Below are 20,521 nucleotides of genomic sequence, written 5' to 3' on the forward strand. Positions count from 1 at the left end.
GACCCCTGCCACAAGCCATGGTGTTTTCGAAGGCTTTATGCCCGACCCGCCAACACCACACAACATGTCCCCTTGTTTTCTCCTCTTTTCCTGGCATGAAGCCGAGAACCCCTGCGAGCGCCCGAGTATTCTGTCTAGCACTACGCCACAAGTGGTAGCTGTGATAGCTTACTCGGTGTTATCTGGTTCGGTGTTATCTGGTTCTATGTCATCATCTATTTACGCTGAAGCGCCCGGCAAGGTACGTCACTACTGATAGGGTCACCGTCGGCTCTCACAAGCGATGAATCAGGGTGATGGAGGAACAAGCTGCTGACACTCGCGGCAAAAGGTTGGAGGGGAGACATATCCCATCCTGCGCTTCCGTGTCGACGACCCTGAGAACGATACGACTGCGCTCTGTCTCATCCAAAGAGCATATAGTGACCCCCCTGGCTGTTTCGGCGAGCCTCAAACAACAACACCGGCGTTGGTGACGGAGTATCATACGAAACGTTCAAAACGGAGAATCCAGAACATCATCACAAGACTCGGGCTCGCACTCCCCTGACAAGATCTTATCATCGGGGATCCGGTGACGGGCCGACTCAGCCGAAGGCTAGGTCTCGCACACTTGCGGTGAATGACCAATGGCCAGCCATGGTTATTATGACCAGCCGCCGCTGTTGACCCAATTGTCCTCGGAGAATCCGGGACGAGGAGACGGGGGGGTTGCTCTAACGGAGCCGTCTGCCCCCAACCGTAACCCCGCCCGAACAGTCGGAGGGAAGCGGGTGCCCGACCGCAAGCTCAAGGACTCGGACCACTGTCTTTTCTGTCCGGTTTGCGCCGGCCAGCCGGCACGGTATGCCAAGGTCACGAAGAAGTGTAAACCAGGCGCGACGTATAAAGGCCTATCAAAACTGATGTAAGAGAGCCAACTTCACCATCGCACGCTGGGGATTCTCTAACAATGGCGTTATGGCAGGGAGCATATCAACCGCGTCCACTCCCCGGAGTCATTTTGCCTTACTTGCATGAGGGCTTTACAGGGGGGGATAACTTGGAATATGCACTCTGAGACATGCCAGCCGAGAACGTTGACGACGGAGCAAAAGGAAGCATATCCTACCCTGCTTCCCAGCGACGTGTTGTTCAGTGTGCAGAACTGGAAAAAAACCGCAGGTGCGCCCAAGGATGGTAAAAGTCTGGTGGAGCACCGTTGGGAACACATATATGGGATCATCTACCCCGGAGAGCCAATACCTGACGCAAGTGAGTGGACAAACATATCTGGCATATGGCCGGAGTCACGTTTTGGGCGGCTCGCTAACACGTGTTTACTTGCCCAGTGCCGAAATCCCCAGGGAGCAGTTTCCAGCCGCCAGCGTCTCATTCTCCAGTACCGCGAGGAAAGCGTCAAGCGAGTTCTTCGCCAGACTGCAAGCCGCGTGGTTCGAGACGGAGACAGGCCAGCCCCGAGGCACAAGCGGCGGACAGGGGAGATGAAGTAGTCGGATTCGAACCCGCACCGGTCGATCTTAGCCAACCACAACCTGGCGGGCATAGTGCCATGCTTTTCGAAGAATGGCCGCGTGGCCCCAGCTACCCCGGAGACTTCCGCTGTCCGTTCTCGGCCGACGATGCGGCCGACGAGGCATCCATCATACCCATCTTGGGCATGGAGTCGATGGCCCCGTCGGACACCACTGCTGTCACCGGGCTCCCTCCCTTCACGTTCGACGGCACGACAGCCTACTCGGAGACCAGTGGCTTCTTTGAGTACGCGGACCAGAGGCCGCAAACGCCGTTGTACCTAGTCAAGGACGGAGATAACACAGATTCGGTGTTCCAGAAATGGGAACTTGAGATAATGCAGCAATGTGAGAAGGAGCGCGCTCTGGGTTCTGAGCTTGTTCCAGGCACCGTTGACTACCCGGCGGATTTGGAGAACGAGCCGGACTTAATGGCAATTACGAACACCATGGATCCATCGCTGGACCTGGAGTCGGATGAGTTTAACAGGCTTTTTCAAGGAACCTAATTTGGTAGTTGGGTAGTCTCGGAAGACTAGTTTGCATTTAACTAGATCTCTCTTAATTTCTATAGTTAATCTCGTTCGTTAAAAATAGCTTCGAATATTTCCCTTCCTTCTTCTTTTCTTCTTCTTTTTTTCTTCTACTCTTTCTCCTCCCGGTGAGATGTCACATGTGAACCCCCAAGAGAGTCTTAAGGGGCCCACTTATAGCCCCTGTCTCTCCCAACTGCGACGAACACCCCAGCTGCCAAGACCACGTGCACGGTGATGTCACGCTTCAGGTCGTAGCTGCCAAATTCTCAAGCCATCGATTTGGCGTCGTGGTCAGGAGTACCTTCCTTCTAAATGCAATGAAATAACGTCAGGCAGCTGCCTAGACCTGCACTCAATCCTTTTGCCATTCAACTCGCCGTTTGCTTTTCACTTTTCGGCCCTCTTCGATTCCTTTCCCCTTCATCATCCGGTCGGGAAACATCCTCCCCGAGTAGAAGCTACGTAGGCTCAAGCTGCCTTGCGGTGTGATGGAATCGAGTGAATACACCGACCACACGAACTGCACATCCTGAAGTTTACTTCGAGTTTGCAACCACTGCTGTCGCAACCATGATACCCTTCATACACGCCCGTACGGAAACACAAAAATACCCGCATTGACTGGGAAGCCCCAACTAACGCTGTTCCCCGTCTTAGCATTCGTTTACGTAGCCGATACGCTCGGCGCTGGTCCTGATGAGCGTACGATGCCCTTTTCCCCCGACTTTTCTGTTTGGACTTTGGAACATGGACCGAGTTACTCAAGACATGGCTAACCCATCCATCGCCCTTCAGTGAAACTCATTTTCTCCATACTCGTTTCCTACCCGCTCGCCGGCCTCCTGAAACGGGTTCCTGATGCCCGGCCCGCTTATAAGAATCTGTTTTCACTCGGGTGCGTCGTACTTGTCAGGGCTAAGCAACAGGAAGCGAAAATGACTAGTTAACACCCGACCATAGAATCTCCATCTTCTTCCTTGTCGGCCTGTTCGATCTCTGGGATGGCCTCCAAACGATGCTCATATCGGCGGGTGGCGCCTACGCTATTGCCAAGTTTTTACGCGGCTCCCGCTATATGCCATGGGCCGGCTTCGTCTTTCTGATGGGCCACATGAGCGTCAACCATATCGCTCGCCAGGCCGCCAACAGCCCGCGCTCTGTGGACATCACGGGTGCTCAGATGGTTCTGGTCATGAAGCTGAGCGCCTTTTGCTGGAACGTGGCAGACGGCTTGCTTCCCGAGGCCGAGTTATCCGACTTGCAGAAGGACCGCCGCCTAACCGAGTTACCGGACCTTCTCGACTATGCCGGCTTCGTCTTTTTCTTCCCCAGCTTGCTAACCGGCCCAGCCTTTGACTTCGCCGAGTACCGCCGTTGGCTCGATACGAGCATGTTCGAGGTACCGGCCCACGTGGATCCAGCCAAAAAGCCGCCCACTAGGCGCAAGCGCAAGATCCCCCGCAGCGGTACGCCAGCCATGCTGAAGCTCGCTTCTAGCCTGGTGTGGATTTTCATGTTTCTCCAGCTGTCCGCCTACTTTGATCACACTGTTCTGCTTCAAGACAGCTACCTGGAGTATGGATTCCTTCGTCGGTTGTTCGTCTTACACATGGTCGGTTTCACCGCACGCACCAAGTACTACGGTGTATGGACACTATCCGAAGGCGCCTGCATCCTCGCTGGACTGGGGTACAATGGCGTGGATCCTGTCACTGGTAAGGTCTCGTGGGATCGCCTCCAGAACATCGACCCGTGGGGTGTCGAATTCGCACAGAACACTCGGGGCTACCTCGAATCTTGGAACATCAACACCAACAAGTGGCTGCGGAACTACATCTACCTGCGCGTGACCCCGCGGGGCAAGAAACCTGGCTTCCGCGCCAGCTTGGCCACATTTACCACGTCTGCCTTCTGGCATGGCTTCTACCCCGGTTACTATCTCACCTTTGTTCTGGCTTCGTTCATCCAGACAACAGCCAAGAGTACGTTTTACTGCCGCTTTCTTGTGATTCGTTGCACTAAAACATTTGGTAGACATACGCCGAAACGTCCGACCCTTCTTCGTCGACCCCAAAACGGGCGCCGGGCTCCCGTCCAAGAAAATATATGACGTCGCCTCCTGGCTCACCACCCAGCTCACCTTCTCCTTCGCCGTCGCCCCCTTCCTCCTCCTCTCCTTCTCGGACTCCTGGATGGCGTGGTCGCGCGTCTACCTCTACGCCATCATCGGCACCGCGACCACGATGGTGTTCTTCGCGTCGCCGGCTACAGCGTACCTGAAGAAGGAAATTGGGAAGAGGAACGCCAAGGCTGGGGTCGGCGCGAACGGGAATGCTGGCAAGGGCCGCGACGGCAAGCTTAGCCGGTCGACTAGCTCGGAAAGCTTGGCTTCGCAGGCGCCTGTCATGGGCATCACGCAGGATCTGGAGAAGGAGTTTGATGATGCTATGAGCGAGATTCGGGCGTTCGAGGCGGAGAAGAAGAAGTGAAGTGCGGTTAATGGGTGGAGAAAAGGGGGAGAGTATCAGAATGAGAGAGCAATGGATGTGTTGAAGTAGGGGTGGTAAAGGGCGAGTAGAGGTAGGAGCATACATGCAGGAACTTTCATTGCTATATAGAGCAGCCGGCTGAGCGAGGGCCGAGCATCGGAGTATTTGGGATTTTACATTATTACACCAGCGTGTCTGAGTAGTTGCCGTTGAGGGAGATATATGGACGGAATTTAATACCATTATTCGGACTTTTGGCAGATAAATATTGTATTTGCATTACGTTGCGTCCCTCTCGTAATCCAACACAAACCGCCACTGCCGTATGATAGGCAGTAGGTAGGTAGGTAGCTCAACAAAACTAGTTTAAACACTAAGTGTAGCAGTGAGAGCCGAGCTCTCAAGCCGACGGGCCGTAAGCTCTAGCAAGCAAAGGTGTATCATCATCATCATGTGGCGCTTTTTGAAGATCCCCCACCATGACAGATATCCCACCCAGGACGAGAGAAAGAAGAAATGATGGCGAGCATGAACACCATGAGAACAACATCAACACCAAAGCGCGTGTTGTGTGCGGCAAAATAACCCCCTCCCAAAAAAGACCAAAAAAGCTCCGCCCGACTCCCAAGAGAAATAGACATAAAACAGCGACGACAAACGGGGTATCTTCTCGCAAGTTTCCCCCCCTCCTACAATAATCAAAGACGTTCCCTCTCCGTCCAACCCCCCCTCTTGTCTCTAGTTCGAGAGAGAAGGGGGGCAAGATAATAAGAGTGATAGTGATGGTGGTAATACAGTAATTGAGAAACGAAAGCGTGAAAAAGAGATGTCGTTATTATTGACATGACATGCCCATCGTAGCCAGCCAGAGGGTTGGCCAATGGCGTAGGGTCTTGAGAAACTGAAGAGAAAATGTGTGCGACAAGCGGTCGCTGAATTCGTGATACCCCCTGCGGGGGGGACTGAGCTCGTTGCAAGAGTCTATTGTGTGTCGCTGACGCTGATGATGCGATGTGTGCAGTGAGGGAGAGAATATCCGATGTAAGAAACCGTTCAGGCGCTGGAAAACGAAAATCCTCCTTCGCTCCGTTCGTGGAATGTGTTCCGTTCGTAAAGGTCGTGCTCCGTGGGAGGCATGTGGGTGTATATATATACTGGGGTGCAAGGTGTGCAAGGTGTTGGATTGTGGGTGTGGGAGGTGGACGTGATAGGAAGCGCGGGCGGCGCGAGGCGAACATTGATGGCTGTGGTCGAGGTCGATCCCTGGATTTAATGGCCCCAACCCTGCCGGACACCGATGATTGCTAACGCGACGACAGCGCCGATGATGAGAAGGCCGATGATGGACATCCCCCTATTAAGGTTACGCCACCATCTAGCGCTCTCATATTTGGTTTCGTCGACGGCATATTTCTGGTATCGGAAGGCGGGGTGGGTGGAGGTGTACTTGTTCTCGCCGCTCTCGACGTCGAGCATTTGAAGCTTCGGGTTGGGGGGCAACGGAAGGATGGCGGCAACCATCCAAGCTAGAGACGACGTTAGCATACAAATAAGCGTGGGAATTGTTAATAACAGAACGTACCCAGAGGGAAAATAAACCCAACAATAAACAGCAACACCTGGGCGTTCCTTCTGCCGAGAATACCGCTGTCGGCTGACCAGCTCACGCTCGGCGGATCCCAGACGCTGTATCGGGTCGCCCGACGATCCGTCTGGAGATGTGGAGACCAAATGCTGGACGTCTTTTGCTTGAGCGTCCTAAAGACGTGGTAGTTGTGACCCTGGGGGGCTGGCGAGATTTCCATGGAGGCCTGATCGGGAGAGCGTTGTTGACCCGTGTTCGGTTGAACTTCTCTCGCCCGCCTCCGTGGGCTGAAGATGGCCTGGGGGAAGTTGTCGGTATTCGGGGACTCGCTGCCGAGCATGCCCGAGCTGGGCGGTCGGCTATCTCCACTGTCGGACATGGTCAGGAAAGACGGGCGCCGGCCAAGGAACCGTCGTTCGCCAGAGCCGTAGTAAACCCTGGAAGCGCATGTCAGCACCACACCAAAACGGGAACGAGGTTGCTGTGACTTACCTAGCCCAGGCTGGGATTGTCGAGTTGAAGCTGTTGGCCCGAGAGCTCGAGTTCGAATGCAGATTCCAGCTCGCGCCGTTGGCGAAAAGCGCGGCCAGTCCTGTCTTTGATGGTCTGTGTTCCAAATCCGCCAATCCATCCCCGTGCTCGTCTTGGTCTCGTACCATGCGGATCTGTGAAGGCCCCGCTCTCGCGTGGCTTGGGAGCGGCCTCTCAAGCGAGTCGCTGGCCGACGTGGTTGCGGCCTCGTCGAGTTGTCCAGCCATGGATGACGATATACTTGCCAATTGGCGGCTGTGCATGGAGCTCACCCAGCCAGTGCTGCTGCGGCGCCGACGGTGCCCTCCGCTTCCCTCTGAGAGGGGCGAGACGGAGCGCGCGGGATCGCTACCCCCCTCGCTCTCGGACATGACTGTGGATAGCTGGGAGCTCCATTGATGAGGCTGGGACTGCAGCATTGGGCCCGGCGGCCGGAGGGTGATGACCTGGGGATTGGAAGAACTGGACGATGACCTCTCAGGAATCGACCATGGGAAGCGTTGGTTCGACGATGTACCGAGGTTGAGTACCACGGGCCCTGTCAACAACGCCTGGGTGGGATCTTGGTTGGTGATAATGGATGACAAGCTCTTGAGCGACTGGACAGATCCGGTGCGGGACCGGAGAGTCTCACGGGACCGTTGTTTGTAGTAGCCAAATCTCTCGTACGACGTCTTTTTCGCTGGCCTTAAAGGTGCAACAACCAAGCTCTCCTGAGAGTACACCGGGCGAGGCTTTTTGGCGACGGTAACGAGGGACGAGGACGGGGACACGGATGGAGCGCCGTGTAATACGTAGTTCTCGTCACCGCCGTGAGAAGCGGTGGTCGGTCTGCTCGGAAACGCTGGAGCAGGTGAGGATTGGGCCAAGACTTCCCAGTTGGAGGGGGTTGCAGAGTTGAAGGCAAGGCTATCTCTGGACTCTTGCGCAACGGATCCAGGGCCATACACCTTGTAATTTGTCGCTTCGGAAACGGTCTGGATCGTTTGGTTGGATACGCCGGATGCGAATGATGTTTTCCGCACCACGGTCCGCGTAGGTGTGCCTTCTTCCTTTTCGTCGCGGGGGGAGGAAGTTTCCGGGAGCGGGGCGAGCTGCGTCTCGGACGACGACGTCGATGAACTGTACACCGGTTGTTTCCCCTTATTGTCGGGGGTTGAAGGTACCTTCCGGAGGCCACCGACCAAGCGGTAGTTCCAAGGGGACGAAGAACTAGGATCCTCAGCTAACTGAGTGGACGAAGAAGCACGGGACGATGGTGTGGAGTGTCGGTGCTCAGAAAAGCTCTGGTCGAGTACCACGGTGCTCGCGCCTGTTAACGGGGTACTCGCACGTCGTTCGCTCCACGTGTCAGTCGAAGGGCAGTCCTGGGCGCTCGGTGTCCTGGAGGTGTACGACGGGTGAGGCGATGTTAGGCTTTCGGTGGTGCTCTCGGCGGTGCTATCAGCGGCGCTATCAGAGACGTCGGATTGCGGCTCTTCGGGCACGAGCGAGAAGGTTCCGTTGGGGTGGACGGCGAGTCGCAAGGTGCCTCGACGCGAGTCGGACCGTGAGCGCCGGGAGTGAGCAGTGGCTGGTGAGGGAGATGATTCTGCGCGGGAGCGCCTCGGCGCGGGTGCATTAAAGTCTGCAGTATTAGCTGAGACTTCAGATGGTGACCTCAGCGTCGGTGCGGTTGGCCCAGCGGGGCCCAGGGTCGAGGGGCTGCCCAGAGGTTTCACCCCTGAAACCCTCTCATCCCTGGATCTCGCCAATGAGGAACGCCGGGCCGTGGGCGACGACAATGCGGACCCCTGGCCTTCTGTCACCTCATCTCTCCAGCTCGTCCGCCTCGAGTGAGAAGCATTGCTACTGGCCTGGTCGTTGAAATGTCCTGAGCTGCGATTCTCTCGGGATGACGCCTGGCTTGGCGCCCGGTCCTCGGGGTCGAGCCGGGGCGGGGAGTACGGGACGAGGCGGATACCCGGTTTGTTAGTTTGCGAATTGGATCGCTCCTGAAGTGATTGTGTTCGGCCATGTCGGGCTGATGGCGCCGACATGGCTCTGAGACGGTTGGCGGTCGGGGCCGGGAGGCTAATGATCCGTCGAATTCCGCTCCCACACTACAACAAGCTGGGCGGTAGTCAGATCTGTTCCATATCCGTGTCATACGCGCTAGTGATCAGAAGCAAGTCAAGCGACCTAGGCGAGTGTCGTCTGAAGCGGGGCAGGATGGAAAGTCGTTTTGCGGAGAAAATGATTCGGTTCGATCGGATGTCGGATGCCGGTATAATAAGTAGGGAGCGTCTGCCGTTGCTTGATGTGCGATTTCGAAGTCGCGAGCCAGAGATGGTGATCGATGCGTAGCTGCACGGAGCAAAAATAAAAATTAAGTTATCAAGCAGGTACCTGGGCAGGCAGATAACGAGGCGGCAAAAGAGTGCGCCGAAGAAATGAAAAAAAAAACCACGGTTGAGGTTAAAGACAGACTCGAAGGTGGGATGTGGTGGATGACCAAGGCAAATATCAATTGAGCATTGAGGCGGGAGAGAAGACGAGCGTCTGGCAAAGCATTGGGATCCAATGAATGCAAAGCAAAACCCGAAAAAACGGACGGTCGGGCGGCAGACGGCAGACGGAAGTCTTGGGCGCCTATCTCAGCCAGCAACCTACACTAATGTAGTTGCTCGTTTGATGTTTTCGCCTTCGGGCGAAGAGATTGAAAGGAAATCAGACGTGGAGTGTTCGGAGAAAAGGTCTGGAAGCATTTCCAGGTTTGTAAATATTCCCGCAAGCGTGCACCAAACAACCCAGGATGACCCATTGGCCAGTGCGGGACAGCGCATGCCACCGCCTGCACAGCAAAAGGAGCAGTCCCCCAGTGTCTCCGTCGTTGAGAGCCAGAGAAAACCGGAGAAAACGGGCGTCGGTTGGCTGGTGCAACGCTCAAGGACGAGGCTGGAAGTTTAATTTCGCGTCGAGCTGCGATAGGCAGGCTCCGAGCAAGTTGCGTTAGCGCGAACCGTTTAGGCCCTGGACACTTGCTGCTTTGGGCACAGCGCCAGCACCCCGCGGGTTAGCGTCTTCCCACCCTTTCCAGAACAGCCTGGATCCAGAGATCTTTGCCCTTGTTCCCCCAGACGAAACATGAGGCAGTGCTCTCTCTGTTCGCTGACGCCGTCACCGACAGTTCGGTCCCTCGTGCTGCGGCCAGAACCCAAAATCGACCCGATGCCAACTCGATCAGACAAAACGATGGACGGCTGCACCCCTCGCTTGAAAACGAGAGATCACCAGAGAAATCACAGGGCAGGATGACGCCTCATGAAGCGCCCCGCAGAGCATGCAGGTGCAGACGTCAAAACCCCAAGGATGCGCGCACAGCATGGAGGCCGGACCCAGAAAAAACAACTCACCGCCATGTCTCGGACGCAACCGGTCACGGACCCGATTTCCGAGGGATGCGCTGAGCACGCAGCACGTCGTAGCACGTTGTCTCGAGGTTAACTGGGCAAATGGAGCCAATTGAAGGCGATACGCTCGAAGGCAGATTGCTCTCACGGCTTTCACTCCTTCGGACCGTTTACACTAGTCGGCGATCGCATGCGACGAAATGCCATGCGGACAGGATGGGTCCTTTGATACGTGTTCGACGGTGATGGCTGCGATCAGAAGCGAGGACGCAAGCCGCAGGCTCGGCAGGGGGTGCGCCACAAGCGGACAGCGGGGCGGCAATCAAACCCCCGCGCAAGAGCAAAAGCGGCGCGTCCCCGATTCGCGTCTCGATCGCGCCCAATCCGGTTTATCATGCCGTCGAGCAGGACCCCTCCAACCAGAGACCACGAGATACACACCAGCAGATGGGAGCTGGTGGTGGTACAGGCGCGGAGAGAGGCAACACCGGCTGTTACTGGCCCCTGGTGATTTTGCCGATATGCCAGTTTAACGAACCCACCCTCGCTCGCTCGCTCAAAAATAGGGGCTGAGGATGCGAGTAGTATTGTCTTGAAATGCACAATGGATAGCCACGGGAGTGAGGAAGAATGCAAGGGATGTGCCCAAAGACAACGACTGCGGTTGGGTTGGGGGGAATCCGGCCAGTCCAGACGCTCAGACACGGCGCCGAGACAACTCCCGATCGCGAGGTAGGGAGGGAGTTATCCACTGCCCGTGTAAAACTTTCTCGAATCCCATAACTGCCCGTATCCCAAAGATTTCGGCCAACACCTCAACTGAGAATTCATACACAAGACAGAGTCAACAGCTCACACCACGGCGAGTTTCCGACCTGTCAAGTCTAAGAATAGGAAACCTGGTGGAGTACGGGAGCATCCGCGGGTCCGACAAGCACTTTGGCGATTCGCTGAAACGACCCAATCCCGTGGCCATCCCTCCCACCACTTCCCGCGACCCGCGGTACAACCCAACCCAACCCACAGCGGGCAAACGCCCGAGACGCGCTTCTCTGACACTCTGTCGGCGTCTAAGCAGGAGTGTGGTCAGTCGCCACAGGCCCGGATCGTCGCTATTCTGCTTCATGTCGCCTAGTGTGTGCTCGATTCCGACCTAACAGGAAGTGTTAGCCGCGTTCAAGATGCCTGCTCTTACAGACACCCTGCGCAAGCTCAACCCCTGGCATGAGGGCAAGTACCTCAGACGCAAGCTTTCCCGTTCCACACCCACCACGTGCTCGTCGTCATATGAAACACACATACGCACACACACACGCACACAAGACAGCAGACTAACCCCTGAGCTCTAGACGCCACCCCTTCATCTCCGCCAATCACCACCCGAGCCGCCTACGGCCTCATCGCCCTCTACGCCCTGAGCTACTTCGTCCCCTTCTACCTGTCCCGGACCACCCGGCCGTCCCCGACCCTCACGCGGGACGCTCCCTCGGTCATCCGGGCCCGCATCCGCTCCGTGACGCTGTCATGCCTCGCCTGCACGGGCGTCACCTATGTAGTGCTCTCGCGCGCCGGCAACACCGGCGGCACGACGCCCCCTGAGGCGCTGCACCTCCTCGGCCTCTGGCCGGTCGGGCTGTGGGACTCCCTCCGCGCCCTGTTCCTCACCGCCCTGCTCTTCGCCGGCCCGCTGTTCAGCTACCTGGTCGTCGACCGCGGCTGGGCCGACTGGGTCCGCCTCGAGCCCGTCCGGGACGTCTGGGCCGAGTGGACGACCTGGCGGAACATCATCGCCGTATGCCAACCCCCACCCCCCCGTCCCCCACTTACCAAACCAACAACAACAAACATGCTCACCAAAAAAAAAAAAAACCAGGGCCCCATAACCGAAGAGATGCTCTTCCGCAGCGCCTCCATCCCCCTAATGCACCTCGCCGCCTCCCCCCCCACCACCACCATCTTCCTCACCCCGGTGATCTTCGGCCTGGCACACGTGCACCACCTGTACGAGTTCCGCCTCACCCACCCGGGCGTGCCCGCCGCGGCCGCGCTGCTCCGCTCCGCCTTCCAGTTCGCCTACACGACCCTCTTCGGCGCGTACGCGACGTTCCTGTATTTGCGCTCCGGCTCGCTGCTCGCTGTGTGCGCTGTGCATGCGTTTTGTAATTGTATGGGCCTGCCGCAGATCTGGGGGCGGGTGGAGCCTGTGGCTGCTGCTGCGGTGCCTGTTGTTCCTGTGATGGTGGGCGGGGATGTGGGCGAGGGCGAGCGGGACGCGTTGCTCCGGGGTGGGAACCGGGGGAGGCCGAGTATCCTGTGGACGGTCGCGTACTATGTGTTGCTGGTGGGTGGGGCGGTGATGTGGTATAGGAATCTGTGGGTGCTGAGTGAGAGTGGGAATGGGTTGGTGCCGGGCTCGGCGTTTTCGGGGGGTTCTGCGTAAGGGTTGGGAATGGGTAAGTAGGTGTTTGTTGGATGGATGGGTGCATTACGGGGGCTAGGGACTGGGCTAAAACAGGGAGTTGAGTGTGTTTTAAAGGATAATGTCTGCAATGTAATCGTCGTAGGGGCATCAGCACAAGCTGGAGAATCCACCTTTATAAACGACACCTGGCCACCCGAATGTCACATACGACCATATCCGCAAGAGAACTCGGGATCCCGTCCGCTCTCCCTTCGATAAACTTGCGAGAGCCGAACTAGTACTCAGGTCGGTGACGACTGGGGAATCCTCGGTGTTGTATGTTTTGCTTTTTTCTTCTTCCTTGCGGGAGCAAGTTCGTGAAGCCGAGGACTCTCAGGGCCAGTCACTTCCTTCAGTCCACCTATAAGCGCTATCATGAGCATGAGCCCGTCTCGCAAGTCAACGGCCCTTATGTATTCAGTTGATACTTCATTCACATTACTATTTCGCTACCCAGCAGAAAGCAGCCGACAAGCCCATCATTGCCCTCATGCTCATCGCCACACTCGCTCCCTCCCCTCCATACCAACCCAACACCATCCCTCGATCCCAACGGCTCAAACCCCCAAAACAGGGACCGTCCGCTGGAACCATGTAGCATCCCGATCCCAAAACGCCAGTCATGCGCGCGTTTACGTCTTTGAAAAACCTCGAAACTACACCAACAAGATAATCAGGTACGCCGTTTTTGAGATGGTAAAAGAATGAAAAACATATCCCAAGCCAATCCCCTCCCCCGCAGTGCCAAAAGCTCTATGCTGAGAAAAGTAGATCGTCCACTAAAATGGCTAAGAGAAAAGAGGGCCTGCGCACAAAACAAAGTGATGTACAAGAAGCGAGCCGAGAAGCGAAGCGAACAAGACATGGCATCAGCATTATTCTACTCCCCAGGAAGCGTTGGTCTTCTTCAAGGCTGCGAGGAAGGCCGGCGCGGTCCTTGCCATCGGGGTTTTGGCACAGGCGCGGCGTGTGTGCGGTGAGATGGCCCATATTAGCGTGGTGGACTGATGCGCCGTTCTTTTCAAGAGTTGGCGTCCCTGTTGCTCTGCGCGCTCGCGCTCATCGTGGGCTTGCTGGTGGGCAGAATACCGGCGTCCTGAGCCTTTTGCCGGACCTTGGCCCACGCGAAGACGAGACCGCTGACGAAACCGACGGCGATGGCGGTGATGCTGCCAAAGGTGATGGGCGCGTCGAAAAAGATCAGGCCGCTGATGGCGATGGGGAGCTTGTTGAGGGCGCCGACCATCGAGTATGTCGTCGAGGAAGTCACGCGGATACACCACGCCGAGCAGTACGAGATGAAGATAGCGGCCAGGCCGGAGTAGATCATGCCGACCATCAACTTGTTGCGGGTCTCGATGGGGAAGTTCTTGGCGAGATTCTCGGCGGACCAGTCCTCGACAAGCAGCGAGCAAACGACGAGAACGGGGATCGTGAGGAGGTTGTTGTAGAACATGCCTAGTGATGATTAGCATACCGCCCTGGTCGAAATATCCCGTCCCACATACTGTCATAGTCCTTGAAGTTCATCTTCTTGATAACCTTGCGCATGCCAAGCAAGTATGAGGAGGTGCAAACAACGTTCAAGCCCATCCACGCATAACCCGCGTTGAGGGTCGCAAGGGCAGCCGAAGTCTCGGCCGAGTGGCCAACACCGTCGATGGCGGCCTGGATATCAGCCCACGCAGCCACGACGGAACTGAGCACCATCAAGCCGAAGGACAACAGCATGAGCGGGGTCACGCTGCCACCGAACCAGAGCACCTCTCCGTAGGCGATAACGATGATGGTCAGGTTCTTGAAGATGGTGTAGACCGGGACGGAGAGGTACTGGAGGGCGTTGGCGCCCGTGTAGATCATGCTAACGAGGAGCAGCGAAACGGGGAACCCTGACCATGGATGGATCAGCAAACGATCTGGGGGACAAGGGGTCCGGATGACGCACATTTCTTTGCCTTGTTTGAATCAAAGGGCGCAAGGTTCTTGATGAGGCCGGTCTGCCTGGAGAGAAGAATGGCGATGGTGCAAACAAGCGACTTAACAGTTGTCAGCTTCTCGTCCTACTTCACTCCCTCCCCGTCGAAACGCGCGTACCTGAATACCGAGGTAAAAGAAGTTCAGGTTCCATGACTCGCCGGAGACAACGTATTTGTTCACGACGGTCATGCTGATCGACGACAGGCAGTAGGCGAGGATCGACGCTCCGGGGCTGTTGTCGAGCTTCCCGAAGTATGCCGAAGCTGCGGGCTCGCGACCGCGGGGTCGGGACACGGGCGAGTTCCTGCCCAGGAACGGGTCCTTCTCACCCCCGAAGTCGTTGCCGCCCTCGGCGGCCCGCATCTCGATATCCTCGTTCTTCTTGTTGGACATTTTGTGTGTGATCCGCTAAATCCTCAATCGACTAAACGAGCGACGAATGGTGGTATAAAAGTTATGCGAAACCTCTGCTCGCAAAATGCAGTCGGTGTGGGACAGATTACAGATTTCCGAAGACGGTTGCGGAACCTGTCTGACGCGCTCGGTACAGCGATCGGTGTGGCGCAAGTAGCAGATGAGGCAGTGCTCTTCGCCGAATGGAATGAAGCAAAGCAACGCCGCTCGATGCTCTCGTGTCGTCGCCCAAGAAAGGGAGGATGCTGATCGGGATGGGCGAAAACGCGTGTCAGGGGGGAGTTCACGGATCGATAGGAAATCTCAGTGTTAAATTGGCAAGACTCGAAACCAGCCCTCCACGCTTTTCCCCCTGGCTCGTCCTGCCCTGTCCTGGCTCCCCTTTTTTCGCGCTTGGCTTCGAGGTGTGGGCCCTCGTGTGGGTCCCCAAAACGCTTGTTTTGTAAGATTCCTGTATCGGGGTGTATTCGGTACCGATTCTGTATAAGTTCCTGCATTCGTTCTCGAGTACGGTTCTTGGCATGGTTCGATATGGCGCCCAGCTAGAAACCTACCATTGCCACTAAATAATTAGAGCACGTCTGACTTCCATGAACCATGTTCCTATTCTTGATCGGGCCTCATTCTGACTTGACAAACATTATCCTAACTCCTCTGCTAATAAAATTGTCGCTCTAGGTATTCCATGAACCAAACCCAAACCTAACGCCCTTGACATTCAAAAACAAATAGAACTCCCCCTATATATGAGATGCACCAACACCATCATATCACTCCTCGTGCAGCTCAAACCACTCGGGGATCTCCTTGATAAGACTCCACATGTACTTTTCCAACTTGGCGGCGCACTTGGAATACACGGTCGATGTGTCATTGTACTGGCGACAATTGCTGAAAATCAGCTTCAGGTCGGCAACGAGGTCCTTGGGCGTATCATAAGAGTCGCGTTCCAGCCTCTCTTCCATGGTTGACAAGTCCATCGGCGAGACGATGACTTTGTAGTAATCGGGGACCTCATCTCTGTTGACGGGGTTGAGGAAGGGCCACGCCTGTTTGTGGTTCTGGATCTGGTACAGGAAGCGACGGAGTTCGTTAAAGTGGGGTCCGTGGCGCGGGACCCGGGCTAGTTCGTCCATATCCGGGGACCAGCCGGTCTCCCGGATGGCGGGGATGGAGAGCGGATCGACGGGCATACCGGCGGCGAATTCCGGTGGCGGCTGGTGGACGACGTGGCTCTTGCTCATGGTCCGGATTTTGGCTTGGATGGTTTCTTTCTGCTTGAGGAGCATTCGGCCCACTTCGAGGTAGCGTATTCGCGGGACCATAGAGCATTGCATGAGTGTCCCACCTTCGTAGTCCTTGATGTAGCCCATCCAGAGAGATTTCTCCAAGGAGATATCCTTTGTAAAGCCCTGTTTCTGGAAATACCCTGTGGCGTAGTTGTCGGCGTACGTAAGGAAATGCATCACTGGCGAGGTGGCTTTAACGTAGTCCTTCAGGTGCGCCATCAGATGGGCTCCGTATCCTTTCACCTGCTGGTCGGATGAAACCGCACAAAACACAATCTCGGCGAACTTCCGGGTTCCAAACGACCGGAATGTTATCCCGCCAATGACCTCCAAGGGCTGTCTGACGATGGCGATGGACGTATGAACGCGGTCGTAGACAAGACGTGCTATGTAGTCTTTGGGCATCTTCGGCAGTTGCTTTTGAAATAGACATTTCAGACCTGTGAGGATGAGCATGCTCTCCTTGGTGCCATCGTTGTTGACGACTCGGAATTCAATTTCCCCATTTCGTTCCTCCAGAACTGCGGGCTTCGGACGGTTAGGGCCCGAAGGTTTCTCATTCGGACAGAGGAGCATACCTTATCTGGAAAAGGAACCCTCGCGGAGGGACCAGCTGATGATTGCGCATCTGCCTTTGATACAGGCATTGCTTCTTGCGAGTTTTTGATTCTTTTGGCATCTGGTGCGATATTCGAGGTCTGGGAAGCCGCGCGCTTGGGGAAGGGAGGGTTTCGCCCGCGGTCGGCTGGAATTGATGGTGACTTTCCTTTATCCATCTCGCCTCGTCTCGGTCTCGAGTCTCGCACCGTATTGTTCTCGAGGAGCGCGACTCTCAAAGGCTCCCGCTCGCCGACCGACAGTAATCGTTTGCGTTGGATGTTGGCTAAACTTGAGTTCTCGGGTTTAAAGAGGGGCTCTCCGAATTGACGTGATTGCAGTCCTTGCCCGAAATGAGTGCAATTGTTGGGGGTTTTGGGTGACTAAAGACTGTGTCCGTGTCGACGTTGGCCTAAAGTAGCCTATTAGACGTCACGTGGTAGCCTTGGACGCATGCATGCCGCGCAGGGAAGCCATGTGACGGCAAGGGTGTCGGGCGGACTGGAATGCGGACTGGAATGCGGCCTTGGCCCACCATGAACCGTTTCCGATCGAAGGTGAGAGTGGGAGGAGAGAAGTAGATAGGGTAAGTGTTATAATTGCAACGCAGGTACATACTTACTGTGGTACGGCGATAGCGATGGAAGTAATGAGACTGGAAGTGGGAGGGGACCCGGAAAGTTGGTCGGGGTGACGCACACCTGGACACAAAGGGATACCTACAATACCCCCACAGACGAAAAAAACACCCGAAGTATTGGCTCTGCCCATCAATCCCGCTGGCCGACCTCCGATTCCTTTGGTTCAGGCGTCATTCCCTCCATCACCTCGTCCTCCGGCTCCTTTTCTTCTTCGCCCTCTCTTTCTTCCGCATCATCCCGCTCTCCTCGGTCCCCCCTTTCCTCTTTATCATCACCCTCATCCCGGTCCGTCTTGTCACCCCCTTTCCCCGCCCGGCGCATCAGGGGGGACTGGATAGTTGAGGTGCTTCCAGTCTTCCAATTCTTCCGTCACCGACCGCAATCGGTCACGGATACTCTCGATGGCGTAGCTCCCCAGCAGCAGCCTCAGCGGGGGATAGGAGCAGTGGCCAAGCTGCCATACCAGCTCGGCGCACTTGACAGCGCTCGTGGGCTGCTTGTCGCCAAGCCACTGCACCATCCTCTTGGCGTGCAGCGCAGGCGACGTCGCATGCGAATATGCCTCGCTGGCGGGCTTGATCAGGAAATGGCCCCAGGTGGGCAAGGGGTTCGTCTTAGAGTCCGGCTCGTCCCGCCTGACCAGCCCAGGCTCCACGAGCGTCGCCTTGATATTGAACGAGTCAACCTCATACAGCATGGCCTCGATCAACCCCTCGACGGCGTACTTTGACGCGCAGTACGGGCCCAGCCCGGGGACACCCAGAGCCCCCGAGGTGGAGCTAAAGATGAGATAGCGGCCGCCGTTTTGCTGGCGGAAATAGGGGAGGCTGGCCTGGACGATGTGCAGGGTGCCCATGAAGTTGGTCTCGAACTGGTTGCGCAGCTCGTGCTCGTCCTGGTCCTCGCACGCGCCGATGACGCCGTAGCCGGAGCAATTGGCGATGCAATCGATACGTCCGAAGCGGGTGAGGGTGCGCTGAATGACGCGGGCGACCGACGCGCCGTCGCGCACATCGCACAGTTGGCCCAGGCACGTGTCGCTGTTCAGCGTCGCGATGGCCTCGGGGGACGTCTCAAGCACGCGCCCGACTGTGGTGACTAGGTCGCCGTGGCTGAGAGCGGACTTGACGAGCGAGCGGCCCATGTGGCCGGTCCCGCCAAAGACCTGGAAGTAGTTAGACGGTGGCTACCTGGAGGAGGTTGAAGAGAAGCGCGCACAATCCAGACTAGTGGCTTTACTGCTGCCCCGGGCTGCGGAGGGTCGCAGCTTGCTGGGAGCTGAAGCCTCATCTTGGATGGGTCGGATCCAGCGAGGGACACCCCATCGTGCGCGCTCCGGGTATCCATTCCGTACAGCGCCGGGGTTGTCGTTCAATGACCCGCTGTCTAAGAGATGATCGGTTGGGTGTTGTGGTGGGGGTGGGGTTAGCGGAAGCTGAAGCACAGTTCAAACGGCAAGGCGATGCCAATTCCAATCCGCATGCGCCCGCCTAGTCGGGTTTCAACTCATGGTATGCCTCGTGAGTTCGGATATGGAAATACTGACACGTCGGGTTTCGTGACAATATTTGTATGTGGATGAATGATGCGAGGAGCCGGCGGTTGAAAGCTGTGTGGGGGAAACTAAATTGCTTGGCAGCCCCCTGCCGAGCATCCGGGGAACATCCCGCTCGAACTTGGCGGATACAACCTCGCCCTTAACCTCATCCTGAAGTCGACTCCCTCAAGCCCCAAGTTTCTAGCGTTATTAACTGTCGGCATGGTAAAAGACAGGGACGAGTTAAAATAGTTCAAACCGAATGTGGGATTGGCTTCCTACCTTGCAATGGGAAATGGCCCATCCAGCAGCGGATTCCCTCCCTCGAGAAGGGCCGTTGAGCATCCCGCAATGCCATTCATCATTCATCATGTTACGGATTGTGCCACAAACGTATTTGCAGGGTGTGTTTCCGGCTCTGCTCCCAATCGCCACTTTGACTATACTCCATGGACCTGGTTGCCTCTCCACGCCAGCATGGTTGACGACGCTTGGCGGGGGCACCTGGGCCTCAAGGGAACGTTGGCGAGGTCACCTTGCATCGGTCTTCTCTCGGTCTGGGGTTCATTTTGGTCGAGATTGAACATTGCGTCGACCTAGCTGGACAAAAGACACCTTTAAATGGTCTAGAGAACGTCGCGAAACTACCCGACTCCTCAAGGAGATAGGGAGGCCCTCGATGGTTCAATGCGCATGTGAGTGCTAGGACTGCAGGTGCTTGACAAACCACGGCTGGATTAATTGAGTTAATCATCTCCGTGGGAGAGGTTGGAAAGCGGGTTCTAAGGAATCATAAGGGCGATTCATCATTTGGTGTTGTGGTGAATTTTGAGACGCTGGAGGATGGGACGGTGACGTCGAAAGAGATACTGTGTAGATCTCCATGTTTATGGGGAGGGTGGCGGAAGATGAGGTCTGGGCGCGACGGGGGGTCTGATCGCGGATGTAAACATGTTGGCCGTGGGAGGTTGGCCGTTGTGGTGAGTAAGATTTGAGGAAGAGGAGAGAGAAGATGCGATGCGATTCCATTGGTGCCCGGGTGGATGTGTTTAGGAGTGGGATGAACGGACGGACATATAGATGTAGATGGAAAAGAGAGAATAATGTAGAAAAAATAGCAACGGGAGGAAATAGGAATAAATAGAAGGAATGAGAAGACATGCAACGAAAAGAAAACACAAAAAAGCTCACCAGCTCCTTCTAGGTTGCCCTAGGGAATTCTGGCTACGAAAAACCCGGATTTGATTTTTACAATGCCTCCGACCTGGCTCGAACCCGTGGTTAGGGGAGCCGAGTCAAGGAGGGCCCCGGCCGCTAACCATTAAGCTACGGTGTATCCGCTACTGCCTGGCTGCATAGCGGCCGTTGGGCATTAGCAGGTAGCACGAACCTAATACATATACCCTCGAAGGCCTTAGGCCTGTTCACAGCTTAGTCATGGGTCTCTGACACCTGCTGGCCCTTGCTCTAGAAGATGTAAGGCGGGGAGAGAACTCAGATATAGTTCACTTGCACTTTCTACCCTTCCTACACTTTCTAAATAGTGATAGAGATGAGA

General features: G+C 56.1%; 7 protein-coding genes across 7 annotated transcripts; 3 read left to right on the plus strand and 4 right to left on the minus strand.

The window, feature by feature from the left end:
* Positions 1-408: 408 nt before the first annotated feature.
* On the plus strand, positions 409-2,140 carry B0H64DRAFT_160686 (uncharacterized protein). The gene is made up of 3 exons (XM_062798591.1): positions 409-907; positions 968-1,254; positions 1,332-2,140. Exons 1-3 carry the CDS (start codon positions 630-632, stop codon positions 2,021-2,023), a joined length of 1,257 nt encoding a protein of 418 aa, XP_062659506.1. The 5' UTR covers positions 409-629; the 3' UTR covers positions 2,024-2,140.
* Positions 2,141-2,334: 194 nt separating this feature from the next.
* Positions 2,335-4,805, plus strand: B0H64DRAFT_397050 (MBOAT, membrane-bound O-acyltransferase family-domain-containing protein). The gene is made up of 5 exons (XM_062803847.1): positions 2,335-2,642; positions 2,708-2,752; positions 2,846-2,945; positions 3,011-4,032; positions 4,085-4,805. Exons 1-5 carry the CDS (start codon positions 2,621-2,623, stop codon positions 4,537-4,539), a joined length of 1,644 nt encoding a protein of 547 aa, XP_062659507.1. The 5' UTR covers positions 2,335-2,620; the 3' UTR covers positions 4,540-4,805.
* A 717-nt stretch (positions 4,806-5,522) lies between these two features.
* B0H64DRAFT_160739 (uncharacterized protein) lies at positions 5,523-8,955 on the minus strand. The gene is made up of 3 exons (XM_062798593.1): positions 6,617-8,955; positions 6,122-6,561; positions 5,523-6,065 (listed from the first exon to the last, which is right to left on the minus strand). The coding sequence occupies exons 1-3, from the start codon at positions 8,692-8,694 to the stop codon at positions 5,809-5,811; spliced, it is 2,775 nt and encodes a 924-aa protein (XP_062659508.1). The 5' UTR covers positions 8,695-8,955; the 3' UTR covers positions 5,523-5,808.
* Positions 8,956-11,228: 2,273 nt separating this feature from the next.
* Positions 11,229-12,712, plus strand: B0H64DRAFT_460868 (uncharacterized protein; the record flags this gene model as incomplete). Its single annotated transcript, XM_062807477.1, has 3 exons — positions 11,229-11,304; positions 11,397-11,839; positions 11,921-12,712. 3 exons carry the CDS (start codon positions 11,229-11,231, stop codon positions 12,485-12,487), a joined length of 1,086 nt encoding a protein of 361 aa, XP_062659509.1. The 3' UTR covers positions 12,488-12,712.
* Positions 12,713-13,372: 660 nt separating this feature from the next.
* On the minus strand, positions 13,373-15,030 carry B0H64DRAFT_160802 (GDP-mannose transporter). The gene is made up of 4 exons (XM_062798595.1): positions 14,603-15,030; positions 14,454-14,544; positions 14,017-14,397; positions 13,373-13,966 (listed from the first exon to the last, which is right to left on the minus strand). Exons 1-4 carry the CDS (start codon positions 14,876-14,878, stop codon positions 13,530-13,532), a joined length of 1,185 nt encoding a protein of 394 aa, XP_062659510.1. The 5' UTR covers positions 14,879-15,030; the 3' UTR covers positions 13,373-13,529.
* Positions 15,031-15,545: 515 nt separating this feature from the next.
* On the minus strand, positions 15,546-17,080 carry B0H64DRAFT_160800 (Bromodomain-containing protein). The gene is made up of 2 exons (XM_062798594.1): positions 16,767-17,080; positions 15,546-16,716 (listed from the first exon to the last, which is right to left on the minus strand). The coding sequence occupies exons 1-2, from the start codon at positions 16,962-16,964 to the stop codon at positions 15,670-15,672; spliced, it is 1,245 nt and encodes a 414-aa protein (XP_062659511.1). The 5' UTR covers positions 16,965-17,080; the 3' UTR covers positions 15,546-15,669.
* Positions 17,081-17,555: 475 nt separating this feature from the next.
* B0H64DRAFT_417573 (uncharacterized protein) lies at positions 17,556-18,773 on the minus strand (the record flags this gene model as incomplete). Its single annotated transcript, XM_062805254.1, has 3 exons — positions 17,556-17,682; positions 17,726-18,591; positions 18,645-18,773. 3 exons carry the CDS (start codon positions 18,771-18,773, stop codon positions 17,556-17,558), a joined length of 1,122 nt encoding a protein of 373 aa, XP_062659512.1.
* Between the last annotated feature and the right edge of the window lie 1,748 nt (positions 18,774-20,521).

This window comes from Chaetomium fimeti, assembly GCF_033439085.1.
Source record: "Chaetomium fimeti strain CBS 168.71 chromosome Unknown B0H64scaffold_4, whole genome shotgun sequence".
Lineage (NCBI taxonomy): Eukaryota > Fungi > Ascomycota > Sordariomycetes > Sordariales > Chaetomiaceae > Chaetomium > Chaetomium fimeti.

What these genes read in the sequence shown, in the direction of transcription:
- B0H64DRAFT_160686 (XM_062798591.1), top strand. Translation starts at nt 630, where the DNA reads ATGGCCAGCCATGGTTATTATGACCAGCCGCCGCTGTTGACCCAATTG. An exon ending in AAAGGCCTATCAAAACTGAT is followed by an intron (nt 908 to 967) that starts GTAAGAGAGCCA and finishes GCGTTATGGCAG; the next exon opens with GGAGCATATCAACCGCGTCC. An exon ending in AGAGCCAATACCTGACGCAA is followed by an intron (nt 1,255 to 1,331) that starts GTGAGTGGACAA and finishes TTACTTGCCCAG; the next exon opens with TGCCGAAATCCCCAGGGAGC.
- B0H64DRAFT_397050 (XM_062803847.1), top strand. Translation starts at nt 2,621, where the DNA reads ATGATACCCTTCATACACGCCC. An exon ending in GATACCCTTCATACACGCCC is followed by an intron (nt 2,643 to 2,707) that starts GTACGGAAACAC and finishes TCCCCGTCTTAG; the next exon opens with CATTCGTTTACGTAGCCGAT. An exon ending in CGGCGCTGGTCCTGATGAGC is followed by an intron (nt 2,753 to 2,845) that starts GTACGATGCCCT and finishes ATCGCCCTTCAG; the next exon opens with TGAAACTCATTTTCTCCATA.
- B0H64DRAFT_160739 (XM_062798593.1), bottom strand. Translation starts at nt 8,694, where the DNA reads ATGTCGGCGCCATCAGCCCGACATGGCCGAACACAATCACTTCAGGAG. An exon ending in ACAATCCCAGCCTGGGCTAG is followed by an intron (nt 6,562 to 6,616) that starts GTAAGTCACAGC and finishes ATGCGCTTCCAG; the next exon opens with GGTTTACTACGGCTCTGGCG. An exon ending in TGGGTTTATTTTCCCTCTGG is followed by an intron (nt 6,066 to 6,121) that starts GTACGTTCTGTT and finishes CGTCGTCTCTAG; the next exon opens with CTTGGATGGTTGCCGCCATC.
- B0H64DRAFT_160802 (XM_062798595.1), bottom strand. Translation starts at nt 14,878, where the DNA reads ATGTCCAACAAGAAGAACGAGGATATCGAGATGCGGGCCGCCGAGGGC. An exon ending in TCTTTTACCTCGGTATTCAG is followed by an intron (nt 14,545 to 14,602) that starts GTACGCGCGTTT and finishes ACAACTGTTAAG; the next exon opens with TCGCTTGTTTGCACCATCGC. An exon ending in GAACTTCAAGGACTATGACA is followed by an intron (nt 13,967 to 14,016) that starts GTATGTGGGACG and finishes AATCATCACTAG; the next exon opens with GCATGTTCTACAACAACCTC.
- B0H64DRAFT_160800 (XM_062798594.1), bottom strand. Translation starts at nt 16,964, where the DNA reads ATGGATAAAGGAAAGTCACCATCAATTCCAGCCGACCGCGGGCGAAAC. An exon ending in GGGTTCCTTTTCCAGATAAG is followed by an intron (nt 16,717 to 16,766) that starts GTATGCTCCTCT and finishes AACCGTCCGAAG; the next exon opens with CCCGCAGTTCTGGAGGAACG.